Raw genomic sequence first — 16,253 nt, 5'->3', positions numbered from 1 at the left:
AGGCTAGCTAGCCCCGACAGTCCCAACATTAGCGCAGCCCCGGATCTTTTCCAGACCTAGCAGCACCCCTGGAGGGAACCATCTACCAGCAGCGCCCCCAGCCGAACTGTTTGTTTCGGTCCAAACATGGGCATGAGAACGTGTTATCCAGCTGCATTCTGAAGAGGACAGTAGGAGTACGAGGCAGCACACGGAAACTCAACTCAACCAAGGAATCGGCAGCATGCTCACAGGGATCTGAAGAAAAATTCTATTTGGCGGTTTAGAGGAGATTAGGGAAAATAAAAAATCTTTTCCCGAAAAAATAGACAAACAACGTATGGATGACACTTGGGGGAAAAATGATAAGTAATTGAAGTCAAAACTGTACAGTGAGTGTCAAGATCAGAAGAAAACTAACTGGAGCGGTCTGGACCGGGAGCCAAGTTTATCCAATAGAGCGGGGGTCAGCAACCTGTACCTCTCTGGGTGCTTTGGATTATGACTACCATGGGGCCTCACCATTGCACGGGCTGACTAGGGAGTTGCAGACCAAAACATCTGGAGAGCCAAAGGTTGCGGATCCCTGCACTCAGCTAATCAGATCCGATTTCTGGACTCCATACACAGGACAGAAGGTGACACACATGTTGGTGCTCTGTCAGAAGACCCGGAGTTAAAACACGTGTTTCTTTGGGTGTCTAGTGGTTTTCACAGCACGTGGTGTTTTTTTTCATATTTGATAGGATTGGTTATTTATAATGCGCTTAATACCCAGAGGTTTCGGGGATCGAACCTGTGTTGCTCTGTGTCGTCTTGCTTCCAAGGCGAGCACTTTGCCCCTGAGCTATCCTCCCGAGCCTTAGGATGTCTGAGTTGTTGTTTACTGCAACTTCATGACGATGAGTTCATGTTCATTTCAGTGATATGAATATTCGTTTATATTAATTAAAAAAAAACAAGCGACGAGCAAATTGAATAGAAGTTGCATTAAATAATTGCTGTGAAAACAATAACCAAGAAAATTGAAATATTGGCTAATAGCAAATTGTCCCAAAGAACCATTTTGCATCAAATGCGTTTCAACCTTTAGCAAATAATTCCTAGAGTGCATATGCTGGGTACAATTGTGTAACAGTTTTTTGCCAAACCCCAAGTACTTAACATTAGGGGTCTCCCTCATCCATTGCCATCAGAAGACGGGGCCTTCGAGAAAATCTGGAGGGACGTTTTGCTGCAAATCTATTCCTTGCCTTTCATTATGAATGCTGAAAGCATCAAGGCCAGGTCAACAGAAGGCAATGGCAATCCTCCTGTGTCTTCTATAATGCGAATGTCTGTACATTGCACTACAGTGATTCAATCTTTCCACCGGCATCCAAGAGCCGGAGCTGGCTGTACACTTGAGGCCAAGCGGGACTGCACCACAAGGCAAGATGTGGGTTTCATAGAACATCTGGTTCTCTGGCACGGGGCTTCACAATGCACTCGCTCAGCAAGCTAAGCCGGGCATGCCGACGTGCGCTCGACGCCAAAGCCGAGCGGGAAGTACCTCTGCACAGTGTTCCGGGACGAGTGGGAGGATTCAGAAGTGACTCAATCGTGCAGCCTTGATATCTCCTAATCCCCGCTCCTATGCTCATGTAGTGAGCACCCACTTCATTTTCTACTGAAGATTTCCAGATGTGGGGAATCCAACTTCAATATGCATTCCTTTAGTCCTGGCTTGCTATAACTATGGGTTCTACGTGTTTTGAAAAACTTTCATTTGAAAATCCAAATTTTGTTTGTTTGTGCACATTTTGACCTGAATGTGACCAGATATGTTTTATTGGGGCAGGGGACCCGCACTCACACTACCCCACCCGCCCAACACCCATTACCCTGCATACATATAATTGATCAAATCAACCAAAAGCGCACAAACATAATACAGACTTTCAAATGAAAGCCTTTTACAAGACGAGATAGCACCTGTATCTGTGTGGATACATGGCATCCATTACTCACCGTAATCATATTTCTGATGCTTGGATCTGCTTGGATTCACATGCCTTGCAAAGGCCGACATCTAGTGGTAGTCATAGAATCTTAAATGATTTGTTTTTGAAACTCGAAAATGGACGTGTTAGTAATACTATCCCTAGTGTGACATCTACTGTACCCATTAACCTTCATACGTCAGATTGTTTTGTTTCTAACATGATGTTGCAGGAAGTGTAGCGTGAGTACAGATGTAATAAAGCATAAAATAGCGATAGAGCAAGAAACATCCATGCACTTTCGACTCCAGGAGGGGAGGAAAGGTGGGCGCATGTGAATGAATCCAAGCAGATACAAGCATCAGAAATACGATTACGGTGAGTAATATATGCCTTCTGAGGCTTGTGAATCTGCTTAGAACACATGATATGCATAGATTAGCAAGTAGTATCTGGAGAAGGAGGTGGGTGGTGAGAAGGGCACAGCAGCAAATAGATGCTTTAGCACCGCTTGTCCCACCTGTGAATCTGCTTTAGAGTGTGTGTCACTGCAGTAATGCTGCTTACAGGTATGAATGGAACTAGTAGCTGCTTATAAATAGCGTCTAGGGGGACGTTTGCAATAAATGCTAGAGTAGCTCCTGTACCTCTGGTAGAGTGAGCTATAGGGGTGAAAGGTAGAGTATTTTTGGATAGTGAATAGCACAGCTGTATGCATTTTACTATCTACTTGGAGATGGCATGTTTAGAGCTGTGATCACCTTCTCTACCAGCTGCTATGGAAACGAAGAGCTGATCTGTTTTCATTAGAGGTTTTGCTTTGTTTACGTAGTACAAGGCTGCCTTGCTTACATCCAATATATGGAGGCTTACCTCAGCTGAGTTAGATGGATTTTGGAAAAATGTAGGTAGTTCAATGGATTGGTTGGCATGGAACTTGGAGATGAACTTAGGTGAAAACCTAGGATGTGCTCTAAGGACCACCTTGTCCTTGTGGATTACAAAGAAAGGGTCTTGTACCGATAATGCTTTTAGCTCACTGACTCGTCTTATCGAGGTGATGGCTACTAGAAAAGCGTTTTTTGTATGTTAAGTGTTTTAGGCTGGTTTTGTGTATAGGCTCAAAGGGCCATGAGCTTTGAGAGCACAATATTAAGGTCCCAAAATAGTGGAGGGTCAGAAATGGGAGGGTATCATATATTCACTCCCTCCATGAAAGCCTTGATAACTGGGACATTCCACCAAGACACCTTGTTCGGTGAAGTGGTGTATACGGACAAGGCTGATATGTGTACTTTGATGGAGTTACATACTAGGTCAGAGTCTAGTAGATAAAGCATGTAGTGTAGAATGTTGGATGTGAACAGTCAATTGGATTTTAGGACTGATCTACACCATACCACAAACCTCCTCCACTTGTTGAAGTAACAGTGTCTGCTGTTGGCTTTTCGTGCCTCCTTTAGGATTGCCATACACCTTTGAGGACGGTTTAAGTGACCAAACTCTATGAGTTCAAGAGCCAGGCTGCCAAGTTCATAGGATGAAGGTGGAGTGCTGTCCCCTTAAGTTGGAGGGGCACGGAAGCTTGAGTAGATGTGGAAACCAAGGTTGTCCTGCCCACATAGGAGCGATCAGGAGTAGAGGGACTTGTTCCTGATGCAGAAGTGGTATCAGTGGAAAGGTGTAAGCACATTTCCCTGACCAATTTCCACTTGGATCCTGGTTGGGGAAAACTGGAAGCAAAGTCTGGGCATTGTCCGGTTTGGCTTGTGGCAAACAAGCCTAAGGGAGGATAACCCGACTGGGAGAAGATTACTTTTAGAATATCTCTGTTCATTTGCCACTCAAGCTCCTGAGATAGCGGATTTCTGCTCAGAGTGTCTGCTAGAGCATCGAGTTCCCTGGAACGTGTTGAGAGACTAGAAAAATGTTGCGCTTGAGTGCCCACTTCCACATTGTTTGGGATATCCTGGACATGGAGAGTGTGTGCCTCCCTGCTTGTTTGATGGCAGTGGTGCTGTCTGTGAGGACTTGCACTGCCTGACCTAGTAGATGCTGCTGAAAAGCTTGCAGAGCCTTGAAAACCACCAGAGGTCTAGGATGTTGATATGGTTTTGGGCTGTGGTGTGTGTCCACTGGCCGTGAGCCGTGTGGTGAAGGTAATGGGCCCCTTTCGGAGAGTGAAAATGCTCAGTTGCTGAAAAGCATCTATTAGCCGATTGTCATTCCGCAATTGTGGGGTTATATCATTTCCACACTATTGAGATATGCAGCCACTGATCAGTTAGAATTGTGAACCGGTACGGAAATTTTCCAACGCGAGTGGACATAACAGGAAGTTTAAGCCTTAGAAGAAGAGCTGTGCTCAAAACACGTGTCGGCTCAAATCAATCCACCAATTCTACTCATGTAAAAAATTATTTCAAGTACATGCGCTGGGTGATTGTATCAATTGTTTAGTCTTTGATTGTTGGAGTCACTGGGCAGGGGTACCACGCTCAGATCCAATCACCTGCGGCCCGTATTGTTATCGATTACTGAATGATATATTGTCTCATATTGTCTGTATCTGACTAATACCTGTATAAGCGCTGTGGCTTCCAGTCTCTCTCTGCCTGGTTGTACTCATAATCATTACGTCAAAATATGCCATGAAAAAGACACCATAGTAAAAACGAAGAGATGAAAATGCAAAGGTAAGAATATAATTTTACATTAAAAGTCATGTAATCCGTTACAATCCAGAAAGTAAAAATAAAGTAAATATAGTGCCATCATCCCCAATGCTTCAATTGTTTTTAATTAACCTCTGTGCAAAGCATGACGCTTAAAAAAAAAAGTATCCATTGTAAATAGATTGTAAAACAGGAGGTGCCATTTGACCCCCCAAACAATAATGCTATGCATTCAATAAGTTGGTGCCAAACAATGTTGCTACAATAAAGTTGTGTACACCTACTATTCGCCCACTGTGTCAACTTTAACAGTTGCACCATTTTGTTCAAGTTACTCTGTGTGCACTTCCTATAAACTGCTCCCCAGCTCTCATCACAGGCCGAGTACAGACGCCTTCACCCCATAGACTGCCCGAAGTGGATGTCCCTTACACATTCTCCAAATGTCTCATTGTAAAAGCTGTGAGTCATGACCTCTGAAATGGTTATTTTCACTTAATAAAGTCGCATCATGTTTTAGAAAATAATTCCATGTTGAAGCTGCATTCTTTTTTTATTTTTGAATAAATAGTATTTACATGTTTTTAACATTCGGAGATTGTACAGGGTTTCTCGTTGGCATGGTTTATAATTTGGACGCCGGCAGTACAGAACCAATTGCAGTAATCCAGATCGCATTTAAATGGCCATTTTGTTGAATTTCCGTGAAATGGTTCAGCTGGCTTTAATTATTTCATGTCATCGCAGGATACAAATTTGTACACTTGTTTTCTTCAGTAGTAACTTATTGTACAGATAACATGGTCTTCAGAGGTGGAGGGAAATGGATCTCACAAAATGATGGACTGGGGCCAGATTACAGAAACTCTGCACCAGTGGAAGTGCAATTTTGCACGGCAGAGGCACTAGGGCAAAGTTTGCAGCATAGGACTTTGGAGTAGATTGTACCCCCAATCGGGGCACCGATTAATACTTCCTCTTCAAGTGCCCAAAGATAAATCTACAAAGGGGAGGGAGTTTCTCCCCCCCCCTATAGAGGCAATCTTTTAGAGTAAATTGGTTCCTTTCTAGCCTTCGGTAAAGGGTCCTGTGGCAGCCAATTATTAAAGGGGATTCTGATTAGCAGACCTCACTCTCAGAGACAGAGCTACCTGCATGATTAATAGATTACTAAAAATGATAACAGGTCATGCCATACCAACTTCACAGAAGGCATTCTGTCACAGTTACCACCCATAGACAATGTATTTTGGGCATTACAATGTCATGCCATGCTATGTGCAACTATGAGGCATCTGGGGAAGTTAGTAGGCCTGAGCACGTTTAAAATGCCCACCTTTATTAGCCAACGCGGGCATTTATACATCGGCTCAACCAACATCTTGCATATATTGACCACAGCCTTATTGATGGAAAGGCTGATGTCCATTCTTCCCCAGGTGACTTTGTACCCCACATCCTGAGGTTCTATCCTGTAGTCGGTTCAGTTAACTGAAGCTTTGTGGTCCCTTTGGGACTATTTTGGGAATCGGAGAACAGCCATCATAGGAGGTTGGTGCTGGGTGGGACTGGGCGAGAGTGTGTGAATGGACATGGTATGGCCAGCATCTCTTCCAAGTTACAGAACCCCAATTATTGAGGGTAATGAAGGTCGACAGCAGACCGCACAGAACTTGCTCCAGGGGTCCGCAACGGTGATACAGGGCATGCACCTGTCTCTACAGCACAGGCAATGCCCGCAGCTGAGAAAGGGGGCGCTCAACCTGGCGTGCATGGGCAAAAGGGCAGCATTCAATTACGTCGATGGTCTTAGCTTTGAAATGTCAGGAACAGCAAAGGGGTTGTGGGTCTGCCTACTGAATGGCATGTACCAAACGGGCTGGCGGGGGAATCCACAAAATGACTTTCCTACACAGAAGGGGAGGCTGTGCACTGGCCCCCACCCTCACCCCGTTAACCATGCTAATGACACTGTTGAGGTGGGGTCTCCCTGTTCCTATTCACAGAGCATAAAATAATCCTATTGGAAACGGAAAATGCTCTTGTAAGCCTTATGATGGGATTTGAGAGCTCTTCTCTTACTGCAAGAAGGACCTTAGAATGGTATAACGTTTATTCATCGACGGTCATTTAAAATAAAAAAAAAATGGGTCCTAGTTATTTATTTATTTTTTAGAAAAAATGAATCGAAAATATATGGGGGTTTGGGGCAAGGGTATATAAGGTGTAGGGAATAGTGTAAAATTAACAGGGGAGGGAGTTTGGGGGGGGTTGGAGTGGAAACCCCAAAAATCAAAATGTTGATGGATTTTTTCGAGAAAAAGAATTTGGAAAAATACCCATCGAAAAAAAGACTGTTGATGAATTAACTTAGAACCCTTATGATAAATGCAACCAATATCAAAATAATAGTTATGGGCGCACCTCCTTCCCAAGCCCCTATAAGATAACCTGCATTTAGGTAAGTATGTGTTATTAGATGTAGAATAGTTTGACTACATAATGGTCTGTTTCGCTGCATAGGATTTTGAGCCAAACAAGTGGCCAGAGGGACTCGCAGATTTAGCAGGAAGTTTAGAGGAATCTTAAAAAAAGTCCAAAGTGAAAGCTTTGCCAGGAACTTCATGAGAATGCCATACCTCAAGTGTATCTGCGGGAGGGCTCAGGGTGGCAGAGAATAGCTTAAGAAAGACATTGTTGGGTGTTCCCAAAGGTTTGCTTCATATAAAGGGCTTGCAAGGAATTGGGGATGAGAAGTGTGGAGAGCGATGCTACAGAGAAATGCAGAGAGCGATGCTACAGAGAAATGCGGAGAGCGATGCTACAGAGAAATGCAGAGAGCGATGCTACAGAGAAATGCAGAGAGCGATGCTACAGAGAAATGCATAGAGCGATGCTACAGAGAAATGCAGAGAGCGATGCTACAGAGAAAGATGCTACAGAGAAATGCAGAGAGCGATGCTACAGAGAAATGCAGAGGGATGCTACTGAGAAAGGAGGAGAGGGATTCGACTGAGAAAAGCAGAGAGGGATGCTACTGAGAAACGCAGAGAGGGATGCTACTGAGAAATGCAGAGAGGGATGCTACTGAGAAATGCAGAGAGGGATGCTACTTAGAAATGCAGAGAGGGATGCTACTTAGAAATGCAGAGAGGGATGCTACTGAGAAAGATGGAGAGGGATGCTACTGAGGAGAGGGATGCTACTGAGAAATGCAGAGAGGGATGCTACTGAGAAATGCAGAGAGGGATGCTACAGAGAAATGCAGAGAGGGATGCTACACAGAAATGCAGAGAGCGATGCTACAGAGAAATGCAGAGAGGGATGCTACAGAGAAATGCAGAGAGGGATGCTACTGAGAAATGCGGAGAGGGATGCTACTGAGAAATGCAGAGAGGGATGCTACTGAGAAAAGCAGAGAGGGATTCGACTGAGAAAAGCAGAGAGGGATGCTACTGAGAAATGCAGAGAGGGATGCTGCTGAGAAATGCAGAGAGGGATGCTACAGAGAAATGCAGAGAGGGATGCTACTGAGAAATGCAGAGAGGGATGCTACTGAGAAAGATGGAGAGGGATGCTACTGAGGAGAGGGATGCTACTGAGAAATGCAGAGTGGGATGCTACTGAGAAAGATGGAGAGGGATGCTACTGAGGAGAGGGATGCTACTGAGAAATGCAGAGAGGGATGCTACTGAGAAAGGTGGAGAGGGATGCTACTGAGAAAGGTGGAGAGGGATGCTACAGAGAAATGCAGAGAGGGATGCTACAGAGAAATGCAGAGAGCGATGCTACAGAGAAATGCAGAGAGGGATGCTACTGAGAAATGCAGAGAGGGATGCTACTGAGAAATGCAGAGAGGGATGCTACTGAGAAATGCAGAGAGGGATGCTACTGAGAAAGGTGGAGAGGGATGCTACTGAGAAAGGTGGAGAGGGATGCTACTGAGAAAAGCAGAGAGGGATGCTACTGAGAAAAGCAGAGAGGGATGCTACTGAGGAATGCAGAGAGGGATGCTACTTAGAAATGCAGAGAGGGATGCTACTTAGAAATGCAGAGAGGGATGCTACTGAGAAAGATGGAGAGGGATGCTACTGAGGAGAGGGATGCTACTGAGAAATGCAGAGAGGGATGCTACTGAGAAATGCAGAGAGGGATGCTACAGAGAAATGCAGAGAGGGATGCTACAGAGAAATGCAGAGAGGGATGCTACAGAGAAATGCAGAGAGCGATGCTACAGAGAAATGCAGAGAGGGATGCTACAGAGAAATGCAGAGATGGATGCTACTGAGAAATGCGGAGAGGGATGCTACTGAGAAATGCAGAGAGGGATGCTACTGAGAAAAGCAGAGAGGGATTCGACTGAGAAAAGCAGAGAGGGATGCTACTGAGAAATGCAGAGAGGGATGCTGCTGAGAAATGCAGAGAGGGATGCTACAGAGAAATGCAGAGAGGGATGCTACTGAGGAGAGGGATGCTACTGAGAAATGCAGAGTGGGATGCTACTGAGAAAGATGGAGAGGGATGCTACTGAGGAGAGGGATGCTACTGAGAAATGCAGAGAGGGATGCTACTGAGAAAGGTGGAGAGGGATGCTACAGAGAAATGCAGAGAGGGATGCTACAGAGAAATGCAGAGAGGGATGCTACAGAGAAATGCAGAGAGGGATGCTACAGAGAAATGCAGAGAGCGATGCTACAGAGAAATGTAGAGAGGGATGCTACTGAGAAATGCAGAGAGGGATGCTACTGAGAAATGCAGAGAGGGATGCTACTGAGAAATGCAGAGAGGGATGCTACTGAGAAATGCGGAGAGGGATGCTACTGAGGAGAGGGATGCTACTGAGAAATGCAGAGTGGGATGCTACTGAGAAATGCAGAGAGGGATGCTACTGGGAAATGTGGAGAGGGATGCTACTGGGAAATGTGGAGAGGGATGCTACTGAGAAATGCAGAGAGGGATGCTACTGGGAAATGTGGAGAGGGATGCTACTGAGAAAGGTGGAGAGGGATGCTACTGATAAATGTGGAGAGGGATGCTACTGAGAAATGCAGAGAGAGAGGGATGCTACTGAGAAATGCAGAGAGGGATGCTACTGAGAAATGCAGAGAGGGATGCTACTGAGAAATGCAGAGAGGGATGCTACTGAGAAATGCAGAGAGGGATGCTACTGAGAAATGCAGAGAGGGATGCTACTGAGAAATGCAGAGAGGGATGCTACTGAGAAATGCAGAGAGGGATGCTACTGAGAAACGCAGAGAGGGATGCTACTGAGAAACGCAGAGAGGGATGCTACTGAGAAATGCAGAGAGGGATGCTACTGGGAAATGCGGAGAGGGATGCTACTGGAAAATGTGGAGAGGGATGCTACTGGGAAATGTGGAGAGGGATGCTACTGAGAACTGTAAAGAGAGATGCTACGCTGGGACCACCATTACTATGGAGATTTTTCAGTTTATGAAACCCACCGAAAGGGAATGAAATCCCTGGATTCAGTGAACAGCCAACCAAGGTTATGCAATGATAAAGCATGTATGGAATTAAGGCTGGTAGCCCCCGGAGCAGGCAATGAAAGCACATATTGAGGAAGTAAGGGATCTGCACACCCAGTGCACAATTGTTGGTTGTAACTAACGATGGTGATGCTAATCTGATCTTCCAGTAGTTTGACTCAGGGATGCATGCTTGGAAAAGGAGTCCTCTGAATACGCGCCAGCTGTTTGTAAGGCTGTAATGTGGTCTCTGGCCCTTCAGGTGGGTAAATGGAGGACCTGTCAAGGTTTTCGGTCCTATTACATAAAGTGATATCCCACATGTAGACTCACCTATCAGTTTACTGACATTGGGGTGGTTAAATTCTTTCATGAAAGCCGCTTCTCGCAAGAACTCTTCGATGTCGTTTGACGTAAAGATGTCCGCTAGAAAGAACAAACAGGAATTTAGAAAAGTAATTTTTCAGAAGAACCACTTGGGTCAATACACACAAAGTACTGAAAAATAAGCAGGCAAGAAGTGGGATCCTGGTGTGACTTCTATGGCTATTGGGAGGGCAGTGATTGGCTCTGGCCAGGCTCCATCTTGCAAGGGGAGGACATGGGCAGGCTGTGGTCTTTTCCCTCCACCCTTAAACCCTGGTCTGGCCACGTTAAGCACTATCCCCACCTGTCTGGCCAGGGTGAGCCTTCCCACCTACCCACAGAAAGCTACTCTGCCTGGTACATGGCAAACGCTTAAGTTTGGATGAAGGCAAACCCTTCCACCTGGTCATGGCGGGAGCCACAACTTGATTTTACTGTGCCTGATTGCAGTACATACAGTGCCATTTCTGGTGTTTCCATGCAATTGTCCGGCTATACCTTACATGACATAATGGACGTAATGGACGCCAGGAGTTTAGAAGGGGGTGTTTCGAGTTCAGAGAAGATTACTGGAAGTTGAACTGTGAGCATACAATCTGATGGCAAATCCTTCAATAGCATTAAAGCTGGCCATATAAGTGACAATGTTCTAGGTGGGAAATGATTTCCATGGCCTCTTTTGGTTCCCCGTCCACCCCGGCTTCTTACGCAGTCCAAGGAAATCAGCCTACGACACTGGGAAGACAAATTCCACTTTTAAGTAGACTCATGGCGCATGGAAAGTTAGTTTCACTCAAGGGAACAATCGCCAGGATTCAAAATCAAGACGGGCTCTTCTACTCCACCTGGAAGGCATTCCTGGAAATATTGGACTATAGGTATGCTCCCCTGCGGTGGCGTCTGTGCTCCTAAAACCGTGGTGCTTTTCCTGGGTGCAACACTAGGGAAATATATTACAAGTTCTCTCACTGGTTAAGGACTAGGCTGATGAGTCTAAAACATGGTTACTCATTCAGTGGCCACCCAGGGTATTGGACGACAGCTCCCATGAGCCTTCAGAGTCAGCAATGCTGGTTAGGGCTGATGGGAGTTGAAGTCCCAAAAGTCTGGTGCGCCACATAATGAATAACCCCAAAAATGTTACGCTACTGTAGCCATACAAGAACGACGTATGTCGCCCATTTGCCTGCTCACCCCGGTTCCGTGTGAAAATGTCCCAGCAAAAAAGTCGCCTGGGTAAAAAGTCGCAGAAAAATTGCCGTTTTTTGCGGAGACATTACATGGAACATGCGGGGGACATCCCCGCAACCCACGCTCTCCTTGTTCCCATATATACAGTCACCATATAAAACGTATCCACAACCTTTCCCAGCGACATTATGCCTGGCGACCATATATATGGGACAATATTACCCGATACCCTCACCCCTAGGTGATCTTCGTACAATGCATCAGGAAATGTTAACTTTTAATTAAAATAAAGGAATGTAAACATTTAAAGAACACGGCCTACCTTTCAGCATCTTCACCGCCACCTTCTGAAAAGAGCCATCCTCCAGTTTGAGGAGAGCTTCGCGAACAGATCCGAACTCTCCTGCAAAACAACCAGGGAAATGAGAGCGCGGAACCGAATAACTAAGGCGCGGCGGCCATACTGCCCAACGGCGGCTCTCCGATCAGTACAGCGCGTTATTGCAGGGTACCGGGGACATTTCAGAACAGGGCACCAGAGCACGGCCTTTCCCACAAAATGAGAAAGCCCCTCCACCCCCATCTGAGAAGACACGGAGCCGACAAGGCCACGGTTACCTGACTAACCGTTCTGTTTCATAGTTGTGCTACGGGACATTGTGTTGATGTATGTGGGCGGCCATGTCAGTTTGATTTCATATAAAGAATCTTTTCACTTCTCCCTGTTTAGCCTTGCAAACAAACACAACACTTTAAATGCTGTGTCACTACTTCCTCGCTGTTGAAGCTCGCCTTCGGTTTGTGAGATTACACAGAACATGCAATTGACTCCCTTATATCAAAAAGTACTTATATATGGCAATGAAATTGCATTACAAAGAACAGATTGCGCAGTAGAAACACAATCGTATTCAGGGTTTAATAAATTAGAGGTCTGGGTGAAACATGTATTGGTAGATGTCTGGTGTGCTGTACGGTAGTCAGTCAAAATCTCGAAAACAAAATATCGAATACAAAAAGACCGAAAAAAAAAATATCGAAAAAAAAAATATCGAATTTTTTATTTATTTATTTATATATGTTTTTGGGGTCAGGTAAGTAAAAAAAAGGGGTAAAATAAAAAAAAAATGAAAAAAAGGGGGGTTGGGGGGGGGAACCCCCCCATTTAAAAAAAAAACACATTGAAAAAAAAATTCGATATTTTATTTTTCGGCCTTTTGTATTCGAGATTTTGGTTTTCGAGATTTGTGAATTCGATATTATCACTATGAACCGTGCTGTACGTGTTTTATGCACGAGAGCATTATGCATTTAACATCGAATGATGGAACCTTAAAATGACACAATGTTCCGGTCATGGGAGAGCTTAAAGATGTAGGAAATGTAAGGGTAACCAAGTACCGAGTTGAACAGAGCACCGGCTTACGCGTGCTTTAAGCTAGTCGCGGTACACAGCACTTGTGCACAGGTGTAATACTAAGAGTAGTGTGTCTGGTTATCTGCCTGGTCCAAACCCCACTGCCACACAGAGCAAAGCTTGCCCGCAATAGTGCATTGACGTATGCAATACGGATCCTAATCCGACGATAGCCACACTGCGGGCCGCAACAGTGCTACTGAAAATCACCCAAATGCTCAGGATAAGTGAGTGGCAAAGATTTGCACTGGAGCAAATGAGCATGTGTGACTTGCAGCCGCTACCTGATCACGGATCCACACAGCTTGAAACAGGAGCTTATCTGGGCACGCTTGAGGTGGAACTTGGAGATCCCGTTTATGCACAAGCGTCTCATTGAGGCTCCAGGTATCTCCAGCTTTGGATTCTGTGAATCTGGTTAAAGGTAGCGGGGGCACCTATTTCCATTCACATACAGTACAACTATCTGGGGGTGGGTTATAAATTACATCTCAAATTAGATGGTCTCAAACTAGAAGATCCTTTCAAAATGTCGAGCAATCAAAGTGTGAGTCATCTTTACAAAGCTGGTTACCCTTGACGGGAATAATAGTGTTACACTGTTGAAATAACCCATTGGAAACAAGTCCCATAATAGGTAATGCCCTGTGTAGATGTTAGTAGCTTGATTGTTTGCCGATATCAGTAAAAAAATTCAGAATTTGAAATTCGGCCTGTTTTACCACTTCGACAAGTTACAAGTGGTGAACCCGAACTTCCTCCTGCCTTTATGTGGAGGTAATAACTTGCGATGGTACGCTAAAATAGGAACCAACTGATGGGTCCTAGCGGGAATCCGGATCATGCAGACCCTTCCGGTTACCGCATACAGTAACCGTAATTCCAGTTGGTGGCCTTTCCAGAGGAGCTACCGCAAAATCTGAAACAAGACCGTATGAATGTAAAAGGATTTCCCTGAATGAATGTGTTTTAAAAGTCATCTAGGACAAGGTACAGTCTGCATTTTAAATGTACTATTTTTCGTTTTTTAATGTTTATTCACATATTTATGACTTTTACAACTGTGCCGGCATTAACCACCCTCTTTGGAAGCATGGATCAATAGAAATCTAGAAACCGGCTCCAAATATGTTCCAATAGTTTCTTTTTCTTCTGGCGATTATAGATCACTTGTTCCATATCTACCAGTTTAAACATTTCATCAAACCAAGTATTCTTAGTTGGGGAAATTCTTGATTTCCAATGTTTTAAGATTAACTTCTTTGCCATCAATTAACCTCTAAATAGCCACTTCTTTTGTGCCACAGTCAATTCCTCAAGTTCAATGTACTAGTCTTCTAATTCAAGGTTTGTTATCACTGTCTTGACATGTATTCATCTTAGCTTAAGGACGACGTTCGTAATTACTGTTATTTACACGATTATTACTTCTGGGTAGTAGAAGATCTTCGTTTTAAACAAGTAGTATTGCGTTTTCCCCCCATTATATCTGATGGAAAACATGGGTTATTATTTCATGAATTTTCTTTCCTTCTAGTAATTTGACTTAGTTGTATTGAATTAACTTTAATATATTTAGAAGATTTTCTGTTTGACTTATGATTCTTAGTACTGCATGTTCGTTTCTTCCTTAACAAAATTTTTAAATAAATCTTAAAAAACCAAAACAAATGTACGTCATACAAATGCAACGTTAATAAAAATGAGTATTTGCGTTTTAAGAGTAACCAAAGTTAAGCCATATCTTATGTTGAAGGGGTACATCTTCCAGTGATTTCTGTAGTCCGTATCCTTTTCGTGTGGATGACTCTACTAACCCTAAATTACTTGTACAGAGCGCTTGGTTGCTTCCTAGCTAGGCGTGTGCCATATAAACCTGAACACAACATTCAGATACAAGATGTGACAATAAATTGAAATCTTTTTATAAGTTACATGGCCAGAATTTTCATCTCAAGTTTTTTTCTACTATTAAGACTGGCATTTAAATTCTAATAAGCATACCAAAGTAAAGAGTCTTAGAAGCCGATCAATCATTGGAAAAAAAGGTAATAATGCATTGATTAGCCATTCCCTTATGTGTGGTCTTCTGGCTCTACCGTCTTCACTGTTGGAAAAATTGAACCATAAAAGTGAACCAGAAAGGAACTAATTTTGCATCAAATAAATTGATGCAGAAATAGTCTATCAATTGATTAGAAGGCCCAAAAATGATGCTTTTACCCAAAAACATAAAACAATCTATTTTTGGTTGAAACTACTGTTGGTATATTGTCTAGTCGTATTGCACATCACTCCATCATAGTCAGTTTCAAGGTCTATAAACCTTAAGTGGGCCTCATGGAATGTGAGAACGGGGGAGGGGGGCATCTACTGCATGGTTTACGGCTGCCTAAAGCTTTTGAAGCGGGGTCCTGCCAGACCTGCCTATTTTCTCCAGGATTAGCCCAGAGACACCCGTTTCTTACGCTCTTCTCCAGGATTTCCGGCAGTCACAGCAACTCCGCCCACACCTCCATGTGATTGGCTATAAACGCACTGCTAGTGGCAAATCACATGGTGGTGTAGGCAGTGGCACACTATGGCGTGAAAATCCCAGCCGTATCCGGCGTCACAGCGTAAAACACCTGGGCGGGCCAGCAGGGTAGAGTCTTGTGTGGATATGGGAAGGGCATAGGGTGACAAATCACTGGATTTGTAGGCAGCTCTGGGCCCCACCCTTAGGCATCTAGGGCCACTGTTCTCAGAAGGCTGCCTTCCGGAGAGCCCGCTTCAGAATATGCGCCCTTAAGGCTGGTGACCTCAAGAGTAGTGTGGACAAATCCCTCGATAAGCAGCAAGTTATTCATGTGTTCGTTTCTTGTCTGGTCTTACCTTTCCCAAGCGTTCGCCCCAATGTGAACTGTTGCTGCGGGATCAGAATGTCTTGCAGGCGGCCCTTCAGCTCATCACTGATCCCAACGTTCTCCACTGAAAACAGGAAAGGGAGGGCAGTGATGCGCCGAGACTTGCAAACAGAATGTCATGTCCTCCAAACAATGTAACGTGCTCGTACAATGGGTGTTTCAGATTCCATGTGCTCCTTCAATGACCTATTCCCCCCATCATCTAAGATACCTGTTTCATCATTACAGTGGAAACGAGTCATCAAATC

At 44.4% G+C, this 16,253-nt stretch overlaps 1 protein-coding gene across 2 annotated transcripts in view; it reads right to left on the bottom strand.

The window, feature by feature from the left end:
* The window catches only part of TYRO3 (TYRO3 protein tyrosine kinase), a 721,378-nt gene that overhangs the window by 184,153 nt on the left and 520,972 nt on the right, over positions 1-16,253 (bottom strand). For both annotated transcript variants that reach the window (XM_069638795.1, XM_069638796.1), the window contains 3 exons: positions 15,974-16,069; positions 12,005-12,085; positions 10,459-10,551 (listed from right to left, as the gene is read on the bottom strand). In XM_069638795.1, coding sequence (XP_069494896.1) covers positions 10,459-10,551; positions 12,005-12,085; positions 15,974-16,069 — 270 coding nt within the window. The remainder of the gene's footprint in view (positions 1-10,458; positions 10,552-12,004; positions 12,086-15,973; positions 16,070-16,253) is intronic.

This window comes from Ambystoma mexicanum, chromosome 14 (genome assembly GCF_040938575.1).
Source record: "Ambystoma mexicanum isolate Mex_15411 chromosome 14, UKY_AmexF1_1, whole genome shotgun sequence".
Lineage (NCBI taxonomy): Eukaryota > Metazoa > Chordata > Amphibia > Caudata > Ambystomatidae > Ambystoma > Ambystoma mexicanum.
This window is presented reverse-complemented; position numbering and strand designations above follow the sequence as displayed.